Genomic DNA, 20,460 nt, shown 5'->3' with positions numbered 1-20,460 from the left:
TACATAAATGAGGGGCCCCCAGCTCCCTGGCGGCAGGGAATGGAGTTGGTAATTCCTGGGCTGGGTGGGTCCGGGTCTTCCCCCTTCCTTTCCGCTCGGGCAGCTTCCGGGCTCTTCATGACACCTGGTCCCTAGACCTAGCACCTTGGAGGCTCCAGGAGCATCCCTGCCAGGTGATCCCCCAGGCAGCGGAGATGTGGGAACAGCCCCGCTAACCCCGCCCTCACCTCCATCCTTGGAGCTGAGAAATTGGAGCAGAAAACGGGCGACCCTGGCCTGTGCTGCCACTCTGTTACCGCCGCCCCCAAACACATACCCCGGGGTGAAGTGGTCTAAGATGTCAAAGGACCCAAGGGGTGCGGTGTGAGTTTCCGGGTCCTGAGCTCCCAGGCTGGCCCCCTTCCCCAGGGCTGAACTCGCGGTGACATCTCCGGGCGTTTAGGCCAGTACCAATAAACACGAAGCTCTCCCTCCAGCTCAGTGACCCTCCTCTCTTCCCCGCCTCCCACAGGAGGTTTGGCGTTTCTAAACCCCCCTCGTAGGCCACCAAAGTACCTCCTCCCTCAGACCTCAGAGAAGGGCGGTGGAGAAGGCAGCGACCCAGGGCGCACTGAAATCTCGCTATCAGCCGGCCAGATAGACTAACCAAAGTGCGCAGCCAGGTTCCCGCCGGTCTCTGCACCTGGGACTCGCTCCCAAGAGAGCAGACAGGGCAGCCTTGGCGCTCCGGAGGGGAGCTCTGGGGCAAGGAAGGGCGTGCTTATGGAAGTAAAGCACTAGGGCTCACGATCCCGGCCCCTGCGCGAATGTACATGGAGATCTTTCCACCACACAGAAAAAGTTCCCAGTCCAGCTCTTCCAGCCTGGCGCTGGGAGGAGGTCAGCTCTTGGAGACCTAAGTCTTTCCCCTGTGGGACCCTTTGGGCTAATTGGGGGGTGGGGGGAACGCAAAGGCGGTGAATCCGCTTGGACTTACCTAGAACTCCCAGCGAGCCTAGCTCCAGTCGCCTTCTGCTCTCGTCCCCAGACCCTCCAATTCCCTCACGCTCTCAGCACCCCCAGTCACACTCACCATGAGCTGGAGGCGGCGAAAGGGGGTGCTGGTTTCTCCCACGCTGTCCGCAACTTCGCGGGCAGGTCAGCCCCGCCCTGGCGCCCCTGCCTGGGCGATGGGCTGGGCACAGCTGGGCAAGGCGCGGGTTCGGACAGCCTGGGTCCTAACGGCCACTTCCAGAACGACTAGAGTGCAAGGTTCCTCAGTGCCGAGACACCATCCGCTCCTCCGCGCTCTGCCTAGGTCGAAGGCTCAGAGTTCTCTCACTCCCGGACGCAGGGGCGGGGCGCACGGCGCTGTCCCCTCCAGATGCGGGGAGCCTCTTTCGTTCCTTCCTCCTCCTGTCCCGGAGGCGCACGCGTGGGTCCGGCCGCAGCTGCCTTTGCTGTCCCCAGGACTGGCAGAGAGCCCCCGCCCCACAGCGGGTGCACCCGGGGGCTGGGCCGCAGCGCAAGGGATTCCCCTCCGCGAGTTCGGGTTTCCCCACCCGTGCAGACCCCGGGCTCTGTCCGCTGCAGCAGCCCGCTGCTGCGAGAACCACTTCAGGGCAGCACCGCCTGTGCCACCCGCTCCAGCTGGAGGAGGAGGAGGCGGCGGCGCGGCTCGCACCGGGACTGGAAAGGAGGTGACCTTCAAACCCCGCGCTCGCGCTTGGGGAGATCGGGAGGAGGGCTGGGGTGACGAAGGGGAGCGGTGTGCGCCTGGTCAGCCTGCGAGAGCGCTTGCAGGCGGGCAGTAGACAGGGGAAAGGAGATCTTCAAACAGAAACACAGATTAGAAAATAAACAAAGGAGAACAGAGCGAGAGAGCGAGCAAGAAAACGTGTGCATGTGTATGTGCGTGTGCGCGCGTGTCTATGTGTGACTGTGTGTGTGTGTGTGTGTGAGAGAGAGAGAGAGAGAGAGAGAGCGCGAGCTAGCGAGTGTGCGCGCGCGCGACAGGCAGCAAGCAGCCCAGGCTGCGGAGCCAAAAATAATCCGGTGCAAGCGGGAGCGCCCCCTCCCCCTCCCCGTCGCCAGGACCGCTGCTGCTGTCACGCGTGCAGCCTCGGATTCCAGCAGGCAGTGGAGGGCAGAACCCGGGTCCGCAGGCGACCCTGTGCCTAGGTCTTCGGGCCTAAACAGGTGAAGGGGGGAGAGTTGGAAGTGCGGGTAATGAGCCCAAGTCTTTTGCGTCCCTAGGTCCTTGTCCCAAAGTGGAGTTGCTCATTGAGTGCCCGCGCCCCACTCCATCTTGACCCCCACGTTTCTTGACGCCCTGAGGAGATGCTAAGTGGAGGCGGCTCCTTGCCCCCATCCATTTCTGTTCTGGGAAAGTTGTCTGGTGAATCTTGAAATCTACGGCCGGACACAGATGGAGCCCTATCCGAGATGCAAAAAGTTATGGAGGCCAGACACCCTGCAGGAAGGGAGTGTGCACTGTGTGTGGCCCGTGCCCTGGCCTCTTGCAGGCCGCCTAACCCAGGAGTCTGCAGGGGTCTAGAGACTGTCCTCTTAGCAGCTGCCTTAGTACCAGAATCCCTGTGACTCCTAAAGAACTACTACCTCTCAATAAGGACTTCCTTTTTTTTTTTTTTTTTGCCCGGTGCATAAGAAGCATTTACATTGAATTTTCTCAACAACCTGATGAGGTACATACTATAGGCTTAACCAGGTCCCCAACCAGGTGCTCAGAGAGGTTAAAGCAATGCTTCTTCTGGCCCACCTGGACTCGCTAAGCCAGAAACTCTGTTTGCTTGGAGGCTGTTGATTTGTTTTTTTGGATAACTGTTTTAGGTGATTATGCTGCACAGCAAGGTTGGGGGGCCACTGGGGTTATACTTTGCTGAAGGCCACACAACGGGCAAGCAACCAGGATTTCGGGGCAGGTCTTCCTAACTTAATGGTATGTGTCACCTACCACGCTGCCTTCTCAAGGGCAACTGGGATTGGACAAGGCTAGATTCTGGCCTTGAACAGTTGATCTGAGGCTCATGTTCATTTTCCTGCCCACCTCTTCGAATGTTTTTGTATTAGTATGGCTCCTCTTCCAAGTAGGACTATGAGATTTCCACAAGTAGGGACCATGTTGCATGTTTTTGCTTTGCAACATGAGCGTTTCCTAGTCCCTAACAAGAAGCAGACCCTAGAGTAGAGTTCCTCTGCAATCCTGTCAGGCTAGGGTTTCTTCCAATATTAGGATAAAACAAGGAAAGGAAACTTCTAACTACAACTGGAATTAAAAACAAACAAACATGTTATATGTTATCATCATTTGAGAAAATAAGTTTGCAAAATCCAGAAAGTCATCTGTATCACTGGCCCCAGTAGATGATTTTGCAATTTGGGTTGGTTTTACCATATGCTTCCTTAAGACTCTCTTTGATAATAATATATTTGTATGTAAACAACTTTTTTTTCCCTTTATACTAGTCTCTTACCCTTCACTGGTAGCACAATGAAGCCATAAATCTGGGTTAGTAACATTGTAATCATTTCCTCCAGAAACTGTTTACAATGGGAAAACCACCAAATTTAAATGTAATTGTCTAGCCGTGCAGGGAGATAAGATGGGTTGTAAAAAAGGTATTCTCAATTTAAAAGCAAATTATCAATAATGAGAGAAGAAATGAATGGCAGTTAATGGGAAGTTCTGTTGAAATATAATGTTTTTTTGCAAATTCACTAACAGGAATTGTTTCCCTGTGCTCCTTCATTTTTATTCCAGAAGGGGGAAAAATGAATGCAATCATTCAAGGCAAAAACACTGGCTGTTGTTTCATTAAAATGGGTAATCACTAGGTGCTTTTATTATTTTTTAATATATATATTTTTTTCTCTTGGAAATGAAATAAAACAGATTTAACTATCTTAAAATCAAGGTCAGTCTGAGTCGATTCTTGACTTATTCTGGAGTCAAAATAAGCCTAGATATATTAGCTATGAGTATCAGGCATGAGTCACTGGTACCTGTGTTGCTTTGTGGCTTAAAAAAGCTTTGTACATGAGTGAAGGAGACGTTCATTACAATTTAAAGCAAAATTAAAGTGCAGATCAATATAGTATGCTGTTGTGCTATTCATTTGGAAACTATTTGTTTCTTTTCACATTCCAGGCAGAGTTTCTCTATCATTTCTCCATATTGAGTCACTTCTAGGTAATGAGGGGTGCTGAATTAGACAGCTCCTGGGACAACCCCGGGCCAAGACCTGCCCAGCTGTGGTGGTAAAGAACATGGAGACTTTGGCTCCTCCTACTGGACATAAAAATTACTTTGCAATCTGTGATCTAAACATATGTCAAAATGTCTTCCATAAAGCTGGTAGGAAAGAATGACTTTGTACCCTCATTCTTTGGCTGCACTAACAGTGTTCAAAGTGTTCAGGATCCATCTAGAGTGTAAATCTTCTCTCACTTTCAAATTTAGGATATTCCTAAGGTTCCTCATGGCCCTCCAAGATAAAGTGTAAAGTCTTCTACATGAGTTACAAGCTTCTAGATGAGTTGGCTGTCATTTTATGTTGACCCTATGATCTGGAGATAATCTCCTCTTCTTGCTCTCCAACCCTTTGCATATGCTGTTTCCAACCTGGAATACTCCTACAAACTCTCTTTTCCTGGATAGTTTATATATAGCTTTTAGATCTCCATTTAGGCATCCCTTTCTCCCTGCCAACTCCCACCTCTCCACACACCCCTGCACACATATAGATAAGGCCAGTGCCTCTCTTTGAACTCCCTAAACACCTCTATTTAATTTTATCATATCATTTGTCTTCACCTACTGTAAATGTTGTTCTCCACCATTAGACTGAAAAGTTCCTCAGTGCTGGGGGCCAAATGTATAATAAGCTCAATAAATGTTTGGTGAACCTTCCTGCTCCTTTGTGGTCACTGCTGTCTAAATAGGATGACCTCTCTGAATTAGGGTGAGATCAATCTACTCATCCATTTAGTCCTTCATTCTTTAAGCCATCAAACATGTATCTCACTCAAGGACTAGTCTCTCCTGTAAACCATTTCCTATATAAACTAAACACAGTCCCTGCACTCAAGGAACTTATACTCTAATATGGTAAGTAGGTACATAAATAAGTGATCTCAACAATTGAGAAAGATTTCATTGTCTACTGAACGGGAGCATATAGTCAGACATGGGGGGAAGAGGAAGGTCAGACAAAGCTTTCTAGAGGAGATCACCTCTAAACAAAGAAAAATAGAATTACCCTAAGAGTTGGGTGAAGGCCATTTCTGGAGAAGAACACAGGTTAGGAAACTATCTGAAGCAAAGGGAGCATTTCTCTTTCAAGGAACAGCAAATCTATTCGATACAAGTAGAGTCAGGCTAAATTCAAAGGGCTGGAAAGTAGTGCATTAGGCAAGGCAGTGAACGATGAAGCTGAAGATATTGACAGGAACAAGCTCATAAAGGGCCCTGAATTGAAACAATAGGCATGTTTGCTTTATCAAAAAGCAACTTATGAGGAAATGATTCAAAAGCATGCCAGACCTACCATCCATAATTCCAGTACCCATGGCCTTCACACTGTACTGCCTTCACAGATGTATCGATGATCATTTTTGTTATTTGTTCAAGAACTTTTCCAGATGATCAGCGTAAACGTCTAGGGAACTATAGGATTCATAGGTTACTCCAAAGTGCTCTAGGATTTTTTAGGATGATGAGTGGTACATGAAGATAGGAGAAGGATGAAAAAAAGCAAACTAAAAATAACTGAAGTAGTAAAGCATCCTTCTGTTTCTCCTCCCAAAGGATACTGTGCAATAGCAGTCACTGAAGAGAAGATTTTCAAATTGATTTATAAATGACTATGATCAAATAAAATTCTTCACACGATCTTAATATTATGTAAGACCTGACTTGCCCTCAAGTGCTCAGTCTTCAGGCTTACCTCAAAGCTTTATCACAGTCTAGGTCAACTAATGAACTAATTAAATAGACTGAAGACCACAAGGGAATGAATTTCACCTCATATTCTCTATTCCCCCTTCAGTCACTGGGCACATGGCAGATACTCAATATATAGTTATTGATCGGTTGAACTAACTCATGATCTATCATGAAGTTCAGGAGTTTGATATTAACCAAGGCATTTAATACCGGGAATAAGCCGTCCAGTGTCTAGGGATGAGTTTCCTTTTTCTGAAAAGATGCAAACTTACACACTGTTTAGAAATGTCTTTGGGGGCGCCTGAGTGGCTCAGTCTGTAAGCATCCGACTTCGGTTCAGGTCATGATCTCACGGTTCATGAGTTCGAGCCCCATGTCGGGCTCTGTGCTGACAGCTCGGGTCCTGGAGCCTGCTTCGAATTCTGTGTCTCCCTCTCTGCCCCTCCCTCGCTTGCTCTCAGTCTCTATATCTCTCAAAAATAAATAAACATTAAAAATTTTTTTTTAATTTCTTTGAAATAGTTTGTGATGGTTTCTCTACTTCTCCTTGGGCTCATCCTTTTTCCTTTCCTGTCCACATCCCCCAAATAATGATGATGATAGCAGTAATGACAACATAAGGAAGATTTTGAACAATCCTGATGATAAGAATAACAACAGAGGGCCACCTGAGTGGCTCAGTCGATTAAGCGTCCAACTTCCGCTCAGGTCCTGATCTCACAGTTCATGGGTTCAAACCCCATGTCGGGCTCTGTGCCAACAGCTCAGAGCCTGGAGCCTGCTTCAGATTCTGTATCTCCCTCTCTTTCTACCCCTCTCTCATCCACACTCTGTCTCTCTCTCTCTCAAAAATAAACATTAAAAAAATTTTTTTAAGAATAGCAATAGAAATAAGTATGTGGCATTTACTCTACAAGCTCTTTACTTGTATTATCTCATGTGATCTTCACAGTACAATTCCAGGTGTAAGTACCATCATGCTTTCCTTTTTATAGATGAGAAAACCAAAGCTTAAAAGGAGGAGGAAGTTCAATGGCTTGGCCAAGCCCACACAGCTAGTGAATGGGTAGGCCAAGATTCAAAATTAAGTCTGTTTTGTGTCGGAGCTGGGCTCATGAAGCCTAAGTCATGATGTATCTTGTCTTTCTGTTTACTAGAACTTACATTCCATTTTGGTAGGCTTAGAATCATGTCAGTGATTTACAGTCATGAAAATAGGGATTCCTAGTCCATTGGTCTTGGAATAAGAAAAATAAAAAGGGAGGTTCAGTGATCTGCAACACAAAAGGAAGCCTGCTTATATAAAATGCATTCTGGAAACAAATATTTTGAGCATGGTCAGAATTGAGTAAACAAAGATTTCCAAATGCTTGGCCAATAATGAGTATACAGATTAAGCTGTGTCCTTGGTTTAGGGTTGGCTAATTTATATATAATTTAATATGTCTTTAAGAAATATAGAATCACACATCTTTAAGAAAAAAGTGGATAAAGCTCTGGACTAAGAGATTCTGTTTTCATATGGTGTTATCTAGCACGTAATAGCAACGTGAACTAAGCAAGATTTTTTAAACATCACTAATCCTCCGCTTTCTTTCGTGTAAAATAGGAAAAAAGGAAAAAAAACAGAGAATGATAGTGATAAAAATAATGAAGACATAATTAATATAATAATAGCAACTATTAATACAGAGGACACTGAAAGTGATCCATATCTTCAAGCATGATAACTCCAGGCTTTCGGTAAGAGATTGGTTTAGGAATTGTCATAGACTCCGTGTTATCTGACCCAGGAAAAGGTGATTTATATGCTTATTGAATGTGTTCTTCTTGACTCAAGTGAAACCCATAGAAAAAAATTTTTTTTCTTATTCCAGATGTTTCCTTGTGTAGTTATGACCTCTGGACCTGCCATAGGTATCTTATGACCAGCCTGAGGATTACAGAGCAGGACAGAATGAAGAACCAGTAACATTTATCATTATATATATGCCCTAAGGCAGAGTTTCTTGAATGTGGCTCTACTAACATTTTGGATCAGATAACCCTTTGTAGTAGCCGGGGGGAGGCTATCTATGCCCTACAAGATGTTTAGCAGCATCCTTAGCCTCTACCCACTCCATGGCAGTAGCATGCCTGGCTGTCTAACACCCCTTTATCCCCTCCTACCAATTCTGAGAACTAGAAGTGTCTCCAGACACTTCCATAGTCTCTCTGGGGGGCAAGTCACCCAAGGAGAGGTCCACTGATACAAAGCATCCTGATCCATACAGTGATAGCAGGAGTACCACTACTAGTAATAGTAGTGAGGCAGTAATAATCATTAATGTTTACTCAGGCTTACTATGAACCAAGCCTCATGGTCAACACCTCCACGCACATTCTCATTGACCCCTCATAACAACTCCATCAACGAGGTTTTATTACTATCCTCATTTTACACAACAAGAAAGGGAGGTCCAGAGAAATGAAAACACTTGCTCACAGTCACCAGGCCCTTAAGCTCTTGTTTAAGGAATCAAATCAAGGTGTCAGTAAGTAAACGGTATAACCCATGAGAAGCCCCTCGGCATCAAGCCTGGCACATGAGAACAGTTCAGATGAAATGCGTGGTGATTTCCACGTAACAGCTCTACAGCAGGGTCATCTTGAAGAAAGGCAACATGGTCTTGACAATTCTGCTGCTTTCTACACTTCATCTCCCTCCTCCAGATGCTTCCTATTTTGGGCCAATACCCAGCCTGCCTTAAACTAACAGAACAAAATCACCACAATCCTGGATGACCCATGGAGGCAAACTGGGTGGAGCTGACCACAACCTCCTTCCTTCCAGCCTTCAAAGTTCAGAGTCTGAGTGGCCATTAGCAAAAAGCGCTTGCCAACTTCATTTACTCACAATGAAATGGTGAATTGGGAATTAGATGCCAGTTTTATTCTCCTACTAGATAAGGTAGTAAGTAATTATATGCCAGCTTAGGACTTGAGGGAAAAGAAGTGGAAAAAAATAAAAATAATTTTGAGAACTTCCTCTATGCAAAGCCTCAGACATGACATCTAGCTTCAGAGGAGCCCTGTAGGGTAGGTACTGTTACTATTCCCATATTTCAGGTATGGAATCTGAGACTCAGAAGAAGAAAAGTCAAATTTTCAAAGCTTACAAACCTAACAAGCTCAGAATCTCATTTTTAAATTGTTAGCAGTCTGATTTCAGGGACATGGCATGCTTTGTTTCATCTCCAAAATCTCTCCTTAGGTACAGAGGTTCACAGGCCATGAGACAGAAAAATTGTGTATATATTCTAAAGTCCTACTAAAAATGGTTTTTTAAAAAAAAAAAACATAAACATTGCTTTGAATAGTTCAGTGAAGTCAACCATGAAGGTTGAAAGTGAGACTTAAGAAAAAAAAAAAATAAAAGCTTTAAGTCAATGAAGTGTAAATAGTTAATGAATTTATAATCAAAACATAAATAGTTTTGCCTTAATGTACTAACACCTCAGGGGGAAAAATGTTCCATGTATTAGCAGCACAGAGTATTGACAATCGATTTCTTTCAAATGCACTTACTTTAAGTCCTAGTCATTTTATTACAAATGTATAAGTAAAGATATTTAAGCCATATAGGATGAAATATACAAGCTTACAAGGGAGAATATGCATTTGCAGTGGTTACTGGTGAGTTATAGATGTTCTGAGAAGTAAAATGTCTGTAAATCATGGTCAAAGTGTGCATTACTACATTCTCCATTTATACATTTATTATTTCTATTTATTCTTTATACTTCTATTAAGAGGCAAAAACCTGTAAATTAAAAAGAATCACCAGGAATATGTTTCAAGAGTATATAGTAGTTAATATGAGGAAATATCAGAAAATAGCTAAAATTTGGGATATTGAACATAAACATCTAAAGGATACAGTGTGGGCATTTGGTAAGAAGTGAACTTTTCTATGAAGCATGTTTCCATGCCTTCTTTGCTTTTCTTTTCTCTGCATTTCCCCACACCATTACTTTAGGCTTGGATCAAAATGTTCTGCTGCATTAATCTACAGATGCTCTTTTGGGTTCCCCCAGAAGTCCATGAGACCAGTATTTGAGTGCATGTATAAATTTGGAGGCAAACCCAGGAAACAAAAAATGGCAAGGGGTGGGAAAGTGAGGTAGGAAAGGGACAAGAGCCAACAAAAACTGTATTATCAGAGTGAGTAATTGCAAATTATTACCACTAAAGAATTATGGAAGCCAAGGTAGAAATGCCCATACAGTTATTCTGCCCAGGCGTCCAAAATATTTATACAATTATTTGTGTCAACCATTGCTTAAAGATCAGTTAAGTACGGTAGTGTGTTAATCCAGGGCCACTTCAGCCTTCCTTGGGCATGGGAAGAGTGGGATCTACTGATCAGAGAGTCCTTAGGCAGTGGTGCTGATATCTGGAAGCCCAGAATGTATGGATGTAATGCTAAACACTTAGTAAGAGGGGTCTGGTAGTATGGGACAATGATAGCATCTTCTATATTCTCAATGTCCCCAAGAAGAATGGGACATACTGGCTTCACAGGCACAGTCAACGATGTGCCCCATAGGAATGAAAAGACCCTGTATCTCTCATTACCTATGAAACTCCACTTATCCAGTGTCCAAATGTCTTGTGGTTGTCAAACCAGGGTATATACAAAATTATCTCTGATGCTAGGGCACCTGGATGTCTCAGTTAGTTAAGCATCTGGCTCTTGCTTTTGGCTGAGGTCATGGTCTCATGGATCATGAGATTTAGCCCCATGTTGGGCCCTGCACTGGGTTTCTCTATCTCCCTCTCTTTCTGCCCTTTCCTGCTTGTGCTCTCTCTAAAAATAAATAAAATTTTTAAGAAAATTATCTCTGAGCGGGGGCGGGGGGGGGCACCTGGGTGGCTCGGTTGGTTGAGTGTCTGACTCTTGATTTTGGCTCAGGTCATAATCTCACGGTTCGTGGGTTAGAGCCCCTGTGTAACTGAGCCATAATCTCATGGTTGTGGGTTCAAGCCCCTGTGTGAGCCTCTGTCAGTGCACAGCCTGCTTGGGGTTCTCTCTCTCTGCTCCTCCCCCACTCATATGCTCTGGCTGTCTCTCTCTCAAAATAAATAAATAAACTTGAACAAATTATCTCTGGAGCTCCTGGGTGGTTCAGTCAGTTGAGCCTCTGACTTCAGCTCAGATCATGATCTCACAGTTTGTGAGTTCAAGCCCTGCATCTGGCTCATTGCTATCAGCGCAGAGCCCTCTTTGGATCCTGTCCTCCTCTCTCTGCCTACCCCTCCCTCCCTCCCTCCCTCGCTCCCTCTCTTTTTCTCACTCTCAAAAATGAATAAACATTTAGAAAAAAATTATCTCTGATGCTTACCAAAATTCAGATCCTGGGTACCACTCTAAAGATTCTGACTCACTAAGTCTGGTATGAGACCAGGGAATGTGATTTTTCAAAACACACACACACACACACACGCACACACCATGTATTCCTGTCACAGGTGTTCCAAGTACCTGTGTGATTAGTCCAACAGCAGAATGACTTGTGGATACAGTTGGAAGTGGGGAGAGAATAGGAATTCAACATTTAAAGATCTGAGCACTTTGTGCATGGATATTTTCCTTCTCTTTGAAAACATGATTGCTTGCTGTGCTCTCAAACTCACAGAAAAGAGGTAATTGTTAGCAAGATTCTGAAGCACTGATTATGCACCATGAATATATTAAAATCTACAGGTATTTTGCAGGGAACCCATGGGACCACTCAGGAAGTGCCATTTTGGAGTCTCTGTAGCCATAAGTAGGAGTAAGAAACAGTGATGTAATGCATTAGTGAGAATAAACAATTAGGCTTCAGGAGCCTCCAGGTTCTGTCCCAGCCAGGCAGTGTGGAGGGAGACAGCCAAGCCTTGCTGCAACAGCTTCTTTGCATGAAAGCCCTACTTGACTCACTGGTGTGAGGATAAAGTGAACAGGTGAAAATACATTGGCAGTTTTATGTGGTAGACTCAAGTAGACCATTATTCCTTTTTGGTAGGTCTTTTTAAAACAGTATGAAGTGATGGTTATTAATCCTGGAAGCACTGTTAAAAATGGTCTGGACCTGGTATTTGCATGAGAGTTCTTTTATTAATAGACAACAGGGGAAAGAAAGCAAAGCATAAAGCATATATGCCTGATGATAGCAGGTAGAATTTTCTACCCTTCCTCTCTATTTTTAGTTTAAAAAGTATTTTGCAGATGTCAGCAACCATTACTAGACTGACAAAAGAAAGGGTAACCAACTTGAAAGACTGTCAATGAAAAGGCCATCAGTCTATTTGATTTCTCTACCTCTTCCAGCTTTGATTCGTCTCTGTGTTCAAAAGCTCCAAGACTAGCTTGCTTGCCATTATCCCGTAAGGCAATTAAGCAACTTGGCAATAAAAGCAACCACATTTTTCTGGAGTAGTTCACAGAGAATACAGAACAGAACAGCACAGGACAGATGTTGAACCAAAATGTAAGTACTTATCTGAACACACTTCTCAGTGCCAAGGCTAAATGCCCGGCTGGAGTGCCTTGTTTCCATCTTTTCACCCCTCCTCCAGGATCTTTCTACACCAGCTCATCGTTCTCTCTGTTCTGTCTTCAGACTCTCCTGGTTGTCAGGATGTAAATACGCTGAAGCTCGCTTATGTTAACCCTCCTCCTTCAACTCTTTTTCAACCTTAAGTGCACTACTAGTTGGGGTCTACTTCTGCAATCTGACCATGTTTATCACCTCCATTCCTCCATCACCCAATGATCTACTATAATCTGCTTTTTCTGTTCATACAATTCCATTGGAGCTATGATTTTAGCATTTTCTTAACTGATGACTGCTCTCCTCTGCCCCACCCCATGGCCAAGTTCAGTCCTTAATCTTGGTTGCTATCTCTTCATCATCTGGTGTGTTGACAGTCCCTTGACATCTCTCTTTGGCTTCAGAAACAGCCCCTCCTGGCATCTTCCTGCCTCCTAGCTGCTCCATAATGGTCTCTTTTTCTATCTACTCTACCAGGACACCACCCTCCTTAAATACATCCCACTCTTCGCACACTTCCAAAGTCACTTCCTATATGTCATTGATGTCCCCAGAGCTGCCAGGTCCCAAAGGTCTCTGCACCCTTCACGTCTCAGCTAAGTTTCCAACTGCCATTTCTCCAGCATCCTGTATACCACTGTCATCGGGCTTTTTGCCAAGCATCTGGGGCTGCTGTTTATAATCAATCTATTCACTTATTCTACAAGTATTTATTGATTACTATCTATATAACATAAAATAGGAACTAAATCCCACTGTAATATGTGTCTCTTGATGCATAACTATTTGCTCCAAAATTAAGCAGCTCAAAACAGCAAACATTAACTCATAGTGTCTATAAATCAGGATGTGGGCACAGAGTAATGGGTGCCTCTGGCTTAAGTCTCTGATAAGGCTGAAAAATGTCAATTGTGGCTGCAGTTTCATCTCAAGAGTTGACTAGGGAAGGATCTACTCCCACACTCACTCGTGCAGTTATTGGAAGGATTCTGTTCTTCAGAACAGAAGTTTGTGGACTGAGAGCTGCTGGCTGGTGTCCAACCTCAGCTCCTAGCCACGTGAGCAGTTCAATTGAGCAGCCCACAACATGGCAGCTACTTTCCTCAAAGCAATAAACAAGCAAAGTCAATGTCTTTTTATGACCCAATTTTGGAAGTGATATCCCATTATTTCTGTCATATTCCACACATCTGACGCGAATCAAGAAGTCTAGCCCACACCTACAGAGACGACGTTACACAAGAATGTGGCTTCCAAGAGAAAGGGATAATTTAGTGCCATCTTAGGTGCTATCCCACCCCATTCCCAGGAGATAATCCTAAATGGATGATGCAGACATGAGAGGAAAGGAAGGATCAGTGTCATGGTGTGGAGGGCCTGCAAGCCATGCATGCAACTCAACACATGTGGGAGAAACTCTTATTTCCTCTATCAATTCTCTTAGGTTCCCTCCATTTCCACCCATTGCATCTTATCTTCTGTCTGCACTGGTACACTAGCCTCTTAGCTGGTTTCTTTGTAAGAAACCCTTCCCTGCACACACTCAATTCTCTAGATATTCAAGAACAATGTTTTAAATACTGTATTTGTCAGCTCTCTCTTCCCCTTCCAAGTTACAGAAACTCAAGCCAGTATAAACTAGGAACGTGATTTATTGTTACATGTGAGTACAAATTCCAAAGCACACAGTTTTAGGCTTTGTCTCTTGTTTCTACTCTCCCCTATGTTGATATCCTCAACATGCACTTCAATTGTTGAGTCAAGGTACCCTCCAATTGGGGTGCCTGGGTGGCTCAGTCAGTTAAGCAACCAACTTTGGCTCAGGTCATAGTCTCACTGTTCATGGTGCAGAGCCTGCTTGGGATTCTCTCTCCCTCCCTCTCTGTCCCTCCACAACTTGTACTCTCTCTTTCTTTCAAAATAGATGAATAAAGTTAAAAAAATATGCCCTCCACAAATTCCAAACTTGAAGATAATGTTCTTCTAAACTAGTAACCCCAGTGGAAAGAGGATGTCTTTTAATCCTAGAGTGTGCCCCCACCGGCCTGGATGATATCACATGCCCACCACTGAACTAACCACATGACCAGGTGGATACATGCTGTGGTTAGCCAGATCTGTGGAACCAGGGTATGAGTTCAACCCCACCTAAACCACCAGTCTCAGAATGGTGGGCAGGTAATTCCCCCAAAGGAAATGGGAGTGCTATTACCAGGTGCTGAATGAATAATCAAACAGGCCATACGATGCAAATATTAACACACCACTTAATAAGTTCATTGCTTCTCCATTACCAATGGGATGAAGTCTAAACATCTTTTCTTGGTATATAAGACTCTCTATGACCTGGCCCAAACCTGCCTTTATAGTCTTATCTGGCAAGCAGTTTAATTTCACCTACAAAGAATTACACATTGTTCTCTAAATAGTCTATGTTCTGTCATACCATTGTATCCCCTTTGTCTGAAGTGCTAAACTTCTACTTCACTGGTTGTTGAGCTATATTTCCATCTCAAGACCCAGCTCAAATGTCATCATCCTTTTGAAAAGTCTACCTCACTTGTCCTACATGAATCAGTTGCTCCTTTCCCAAGAAATTGTGTAAATGTCTCTACTTAACAGTGATTCTCAACAGGGGCAGCATCGCCCCCCAGGGGATGTTTGGCAATGTCTAGTGACCTTTTGGGTTGTCGTCACTGGAGGGAGGATTCCTCTGGCCTCTAGTTGGTGGAGGACAGAGATGCTGTTCAACATCTACAGACAGCCCCCACAACAAAGAAGGATCCAGCCCCCAAAATCAACAGTACCAAAGGTGAAAATTCCTGCTCTCTTGTAACACTCAATGCCTTGTATTTTAATTATCAATTTTATATCTTCCCAAGTAGATCATGAGCTTCTCAGGGCAGGAACACTGTCACATTTGTCAGTGTACTACCAGCACTAGCAGGTGCCTGGCCCATAGCAGATGCCCAATAAACATTGGCAGAATGACTGAGGAAGGGAATGCGTGTCCAGATGGGCTCATGAAACATTATCCAAGAAACTGAATTCCTGGAAGGCAGGATGGTTCCTTAAACGGCTATTGTATTAGAAAATTTCAGCTGCAGGGTTTGTTTCCCTCCCCTTTTCAAGAATAAATTTGAACAAAAAGTTTCTGAATTCAAAGTCACATGATTCTCTCTTCAAAGCAAGCTGGTAGATTACTATCTGTACCTCTCAAGCTACCAAATATTGAGCAATAACCTCTTGGCTTTTAAGTTTCTAAAGACAGAGAAAATAACTATAGCCCCATTAAAATGTACACCCTTCCCGTATCTCAGAAAAAAACTTTTTTTCAACAAAACAAAATTTCATGGCCTTCCTCCCATCCAATCTTAGCTTAAAACAAGGCTTTGTGTGTGATATCTTCATCTAAGCCACTGCATGCTTGACTAAGGAATGCACACATCATCAGGAGCTCAGTACCCATGTAAGGTCTAACACGTTTCTCAGAAAGGACATTCAAATGTCAGATGGAATGATTTACACTGCATGTCAATAAAAAGAACTCTGAGGTTCAGCAAGTCAATAAAGCTTATTAGAACAATCTTAGGGCTGAGTATCAATGTACCCTGATGAGGACCTCTGAAGTCAGACACTACTAACTCAAGGCAAGTGGCATTAAATAGACCATTCTGGAGGGAGAAATAAAATTAAAAGCTTCCATTATTTTGGGAATTCATGTTAACTTAATAATACACAAGAAGCTGGAGAAATTTGTGTTTTTATTCCCATAGCTAAAACCTGGACATTCATCTGCTTAAGCTCCCATACGCTGAAAAATCTCTGATATTCCAAGCAATGAATCAAGTATATATTTATTCATTTTTATTTGCCAACACTTACATAGTGCTTCCTATGTACCAGACAGTCTCTTAAATCTTTTCAAATATTAACCCTTTTAATCCTCATTACAACCCTAAGAGACACGTATAAGATTATCCCCATTTTGCAGATAGGGAAACTGAGGCTCAAAGAAGCATAGTAGGGGTGCCTGCGTGGCTCAGTTGGTTAAGAGTCTGGTTTCGGCTCAGGTCATGGTGTCATGGTTCATGAGTTGGAGCCCCAAGTCTGTCTGTGCACTTCGGATTCGCTGTCTCTGTCTCTCTGCCCCTCCCCAACTTGCGTACATGCTCTCCTTCCCCCCACTCCCCGCTCAAAAATAAATACATTCTAAAAAAGAAGCAATGTAAAATGTCCAAGGTCACCTAGCTAGTAAACACAGGGTCTTCATTCAAATTCAGGCAGGGGGGCTCTGGAGTCAGTATGCCAAACCACTGTGCAACACTTTCTTGTATGTGTTACCTGCAGTCCTCTCAATAACTCTTAACCCAAATTTTGGCCTCTGTGACCTTTCAAAATTAACATTTACTAAGTTTCTAACATTTAAAAATCAAGAGACTGCATACGCAAGCTGGATTTCTGGATTCTCTGGGCAAATCACATTGTCTGGCCCCTGGGCCTGCTTTCTTACACGGCCATGGTGGGAACTGAGAAGAGGCTTCAGGCTGGGTGCAGTCCCACCTCACTCATTTGAGACCCTTGCCTGGTCCCTGACATTTGAGTTTGAGAACCTGGCTTAGCTGTTTTGTAGATGAAGACAGTAAGCCTAAAAGAGTTTGAGGAACTTGTCCAAGGCCCCAGATGTAATATCAACCTAGACTAATGTCAACAAAGCCATCATTATTATCCCTAGGTCTCAAGGAACAAGGGGCTGGGAGGAGAGTCATAAAGAGAACTGAGAAAGACCGAACTATTCAGAGCAGGTGCTTGAGAAAAGAAACACTGACCTTCAGGTACAGGGCACAGGAAATCTCATAGAGAGGGTGCCAGAGGAACAAATACCCTGACCTCATTCTTCTCCTTCCCTCGGATTTCTAGCCAGGATGCCTTCCAGTGGCCAGATCTAAATGCCACTAGAGGACTCAGGATCTTGTTACTGTAGGGCAGAGAACAGGGCAACAGAAGCTGGAGATTACATATAGCAGGTAACACAGATTCTTAACACATAACTCCCACTGGATTCTGAAAACCGTGCTTTTGCTACTTCTCTGCTCTAACCCATTCAATCCATGTACTATTCTAATCATATTAAAGGTAAAAACAAATACAAATGGTAATTAAAATGTGCCAGGCACACATCTAAGAACTTTACAAAAATTACCTCATTTCCCTAAGTGCTCGCCATAGGCTAGGAATAGAGTCTTCTTTGGAAACTCGCGAGGGTAGGGGAATGAGAGAGTGACAGAGATATTAGTCATCTTCTCTGAAGCACGGGGTCAATGGGGGTCAGATCATGCGATCACATCTCAACCTACTTCGACCTTTCTTCCAAACTCAGGAGCAAAGCCTTCCTCTTTTCAAAGAAAGGGAATCAAAAAGAGTTGAAAATGCAAAGATGCAGCCCATGCTGAATATACATCCCATTAACTGGTATACCTATCTATAGTTAACCTCTTCTCTGATTCCCATGTCAAAACTTCTTTTCCACTTATGACTCCCTTAGTTCTTAATAGTTGATTAGCTCAATAACCGAGAATGAAAAACTAAAGAACACAGCAGTTGACAATGGTTTAAGAGCTGTAGATCCTCCAGGCTTAAAAAATTAGGGGAAATCTGGGGCACTTGGGTGACTTGGTCTATTAAGTGTCTGACTTCAGCTCAGGTCATGATCTCATGGTTCATGGGTTCGGGCCCCATGTTGGGTTCTCTGCTGCCAGCACAGAGCCTGCATCAGATCCTTTCTCTCCCTCTCTCTCTCTGCCTCTCCCCAGCTTGGGCTCTCTCTCTCAAAAAGAAATAATTATTTACAAAAAATTAAAGAATTGGGAGAAGCAGCTGAGGAATGACGTAGGGGTTGTGAGTCCCTCTGGATGTTCCATTTGACATACCGCAATATTTCCTAAGCATCAGTCATCCTGTGCTACCCTCATGGTTTCTGCCATATTTGTACCAGCTGCATTATTAGATATTTAATATTTTCCTTAAAATTGGAAATCTTTATTTAATGTATCTTGAAATTCCAACATTATCCTAAATTAAAAACTAGTATTGCTCCAATATGTATTTAAGCAAACATATAACCATGAAAATGAATAATCCTATCAGTGAAGTATCTAAAACCCATCTTGTATAACACACACATGCATATCTGGGAAAATGCCAGTGTAGAAGTTAAGAGCATGGGTTCCAGGGTCAGGAAAAACTGGGTTCAAATTCTAATTCCATCACTCAGGAAAGTTTGCCCTATACAACTTTGCTAGGGATTAAATAATTTGTGCAGGGTACTTACTATACTTGGGCCATGGAAGACACTCAGAAAATATTACCTTTCAGAGCTCCAAAAGCCACACCATTAATGGTTTCCTAGATCACCTAGACCCTGGTGTCTATATACCAATACTACTTAAACTCTGAGAGGAAAGTGACAATCTAGAGCAAAATATATCTCCTTGAGGATTCTCAGAACTCCAGAACCCACTCAGCACCTGAACAGCTCCAGACTTCTAGGTGGCAGACCACGGGGTTTTCATCATGTGCAAAGATGGTGCCCCAATCAATCCGATGTTGCTGCCACTAGCTAATGAGAACTTACCTGTGACTGAGAAAAAGGAAAATAGAGGCTAGAAGATTTCAACGAACATTGACGTATTATCTATCCATCCATCCATCCACCCATCCATCCATCCCTTCCTCCATCCTTCCATTTATCCGTCTATCTATCCAACTGTCCATCCATCCATCCATTTATTCATCCATCCATCCATTCAACAAATATCGATTAATTCCATTTCCTGGCACTGTTTTAGGGGCTGAATATACAATATTGAGCAGAGCCAAATAAATGCAGTTCTTATCCTCATTGTACTTATAAGAAGGTGGAAGACATAGGCAGCCATGCATGGGATCACATTTTTATACTTCCCAGACTTTGTCAGTTCCACCAGTCCTCTGGAAGTTGGCCCTTTCCTCCATGGGAAATCCAGCCTTCACTCCTGCCTCATCTTCTTACAACCCTCTGGCTGCTACAGCCTCCCCTGGGTTGGGCCCTGGCATGACTTTCATCACACCTGCTGTGATTTCACAACCCAAGTCCACCCCAACCAGACTCACGAAAGCTATGGTTCCTGCTACTGCTTTGGGGTTCATAAGAAGTATTACACTATGAAACATGGGATTAGGCTCCCCCAGGAGCTGCCTTAAAGGTCTAGGTAATATACCTTGTAAATATAGGTGAGCTTATTCTCCAGTGGAGTGAATCTGACCAACTAAAGGAGATTGAAAGCTGTTAGCAAACATATCCTTGTCTCTTTCAAAAAAATGTTCCAAGGTATCATGGTCCCACACAGCCTACCTTGAAGACCCCCGCCTCCCCCCCCCCCCCAACCATGTAATGGAGCAGCTCACTATAGTTTCCTATCAAGCTGTGGTCAGCCCAGTAACACACTGTTTTGTACACGCTTGTGGTCTTTCCTGCCTCAATTCCCCTTTTCCTTCATTCTAGCTGCCCTGGTATTGTATCTGTCTATAAAGCCTTATCACATAAGTTTTATTTCAAGTTCTATTTTTTTAATTTGAGAGCAGAGGGAGAAATTTCCCATGAGCATAAGAGAGGAGGAGAGGGAGAGAGAAAAAGTATCCTAAGCAGGCTCCACATTCAGAGCAGAGCCTGATGCAGGGCTCAATCCCATGACCCTGGATCATGACCAGAGCTGAAATCAAGAGTCAGGTACTCAACCAATTGAGCCACCCAGGTGCCCCTCAGGTTCTATTTTTAAGGGAATTAGAACTTTAAAAAAAATCAAATAATCATACAAATAAATGAATATTAATAAGCTTCTATGAGAGCCTTCAGAGGGGAAGAGTTTGACTTAGTCTAAGAGTAGGAGAAAGCTTCACTTG

At 43.7% G+C, this 20,460-nt stretch overlaps 1 protein-coding gene across 29 annotated transcripts in view; it reads right to left on the bottom strand.

Annotated features, from left to right (window-relative positions):
* Positions 1-20,460, bottom strand: part of RBFOX1 (RNA binding fox-1 homolog 1) — a 2,045,752-nt gene that overhangs the window by 1,451,980 nt on the left and 573,312 nt on the right. The window contains exon 1 of one of the 29 annotated variants that reach the window (XM_027042982.2): positions 977-1,950. The exons of 26 other annotated variants lie outside the window; for them this stretch is intronic. Coding sequence is in view for 1 of the 3 variants with exons in the window: in XM_027042985.2 (XP_026898786.1) it covers positions 1,073-1,075 (3 nt within the window). In the remaining 2 variants the exon portion in view is untranslated. Of the gene's footprint in view, positions 1-976; positions 1,951-20,460 lie in introns of those variants that run through there. 2 more of the 29 variants (XM_027042983.2, XM_027042985.2) reach the window with 2 other exon arrangements.

This window comes from Acinonyx jubatus, chromosome E3 (assembly GCF_027475565.1).
Source record: "Acinonyx jubatus isolate Ajub_Pintada_27869175 chromosome E3, VMU_Ajub_asm_v1.0, whole genome shotgun sequence".
Lineage (NCBI taxonomy): Eukaryota > Metazoa > Chordata > Mammalia > Carnivora > Felidae > Acinonyx > Acinonyx jubatus.
This window is presented reverse-complemented; position numbering and strand designations above follow the sequence as displayed.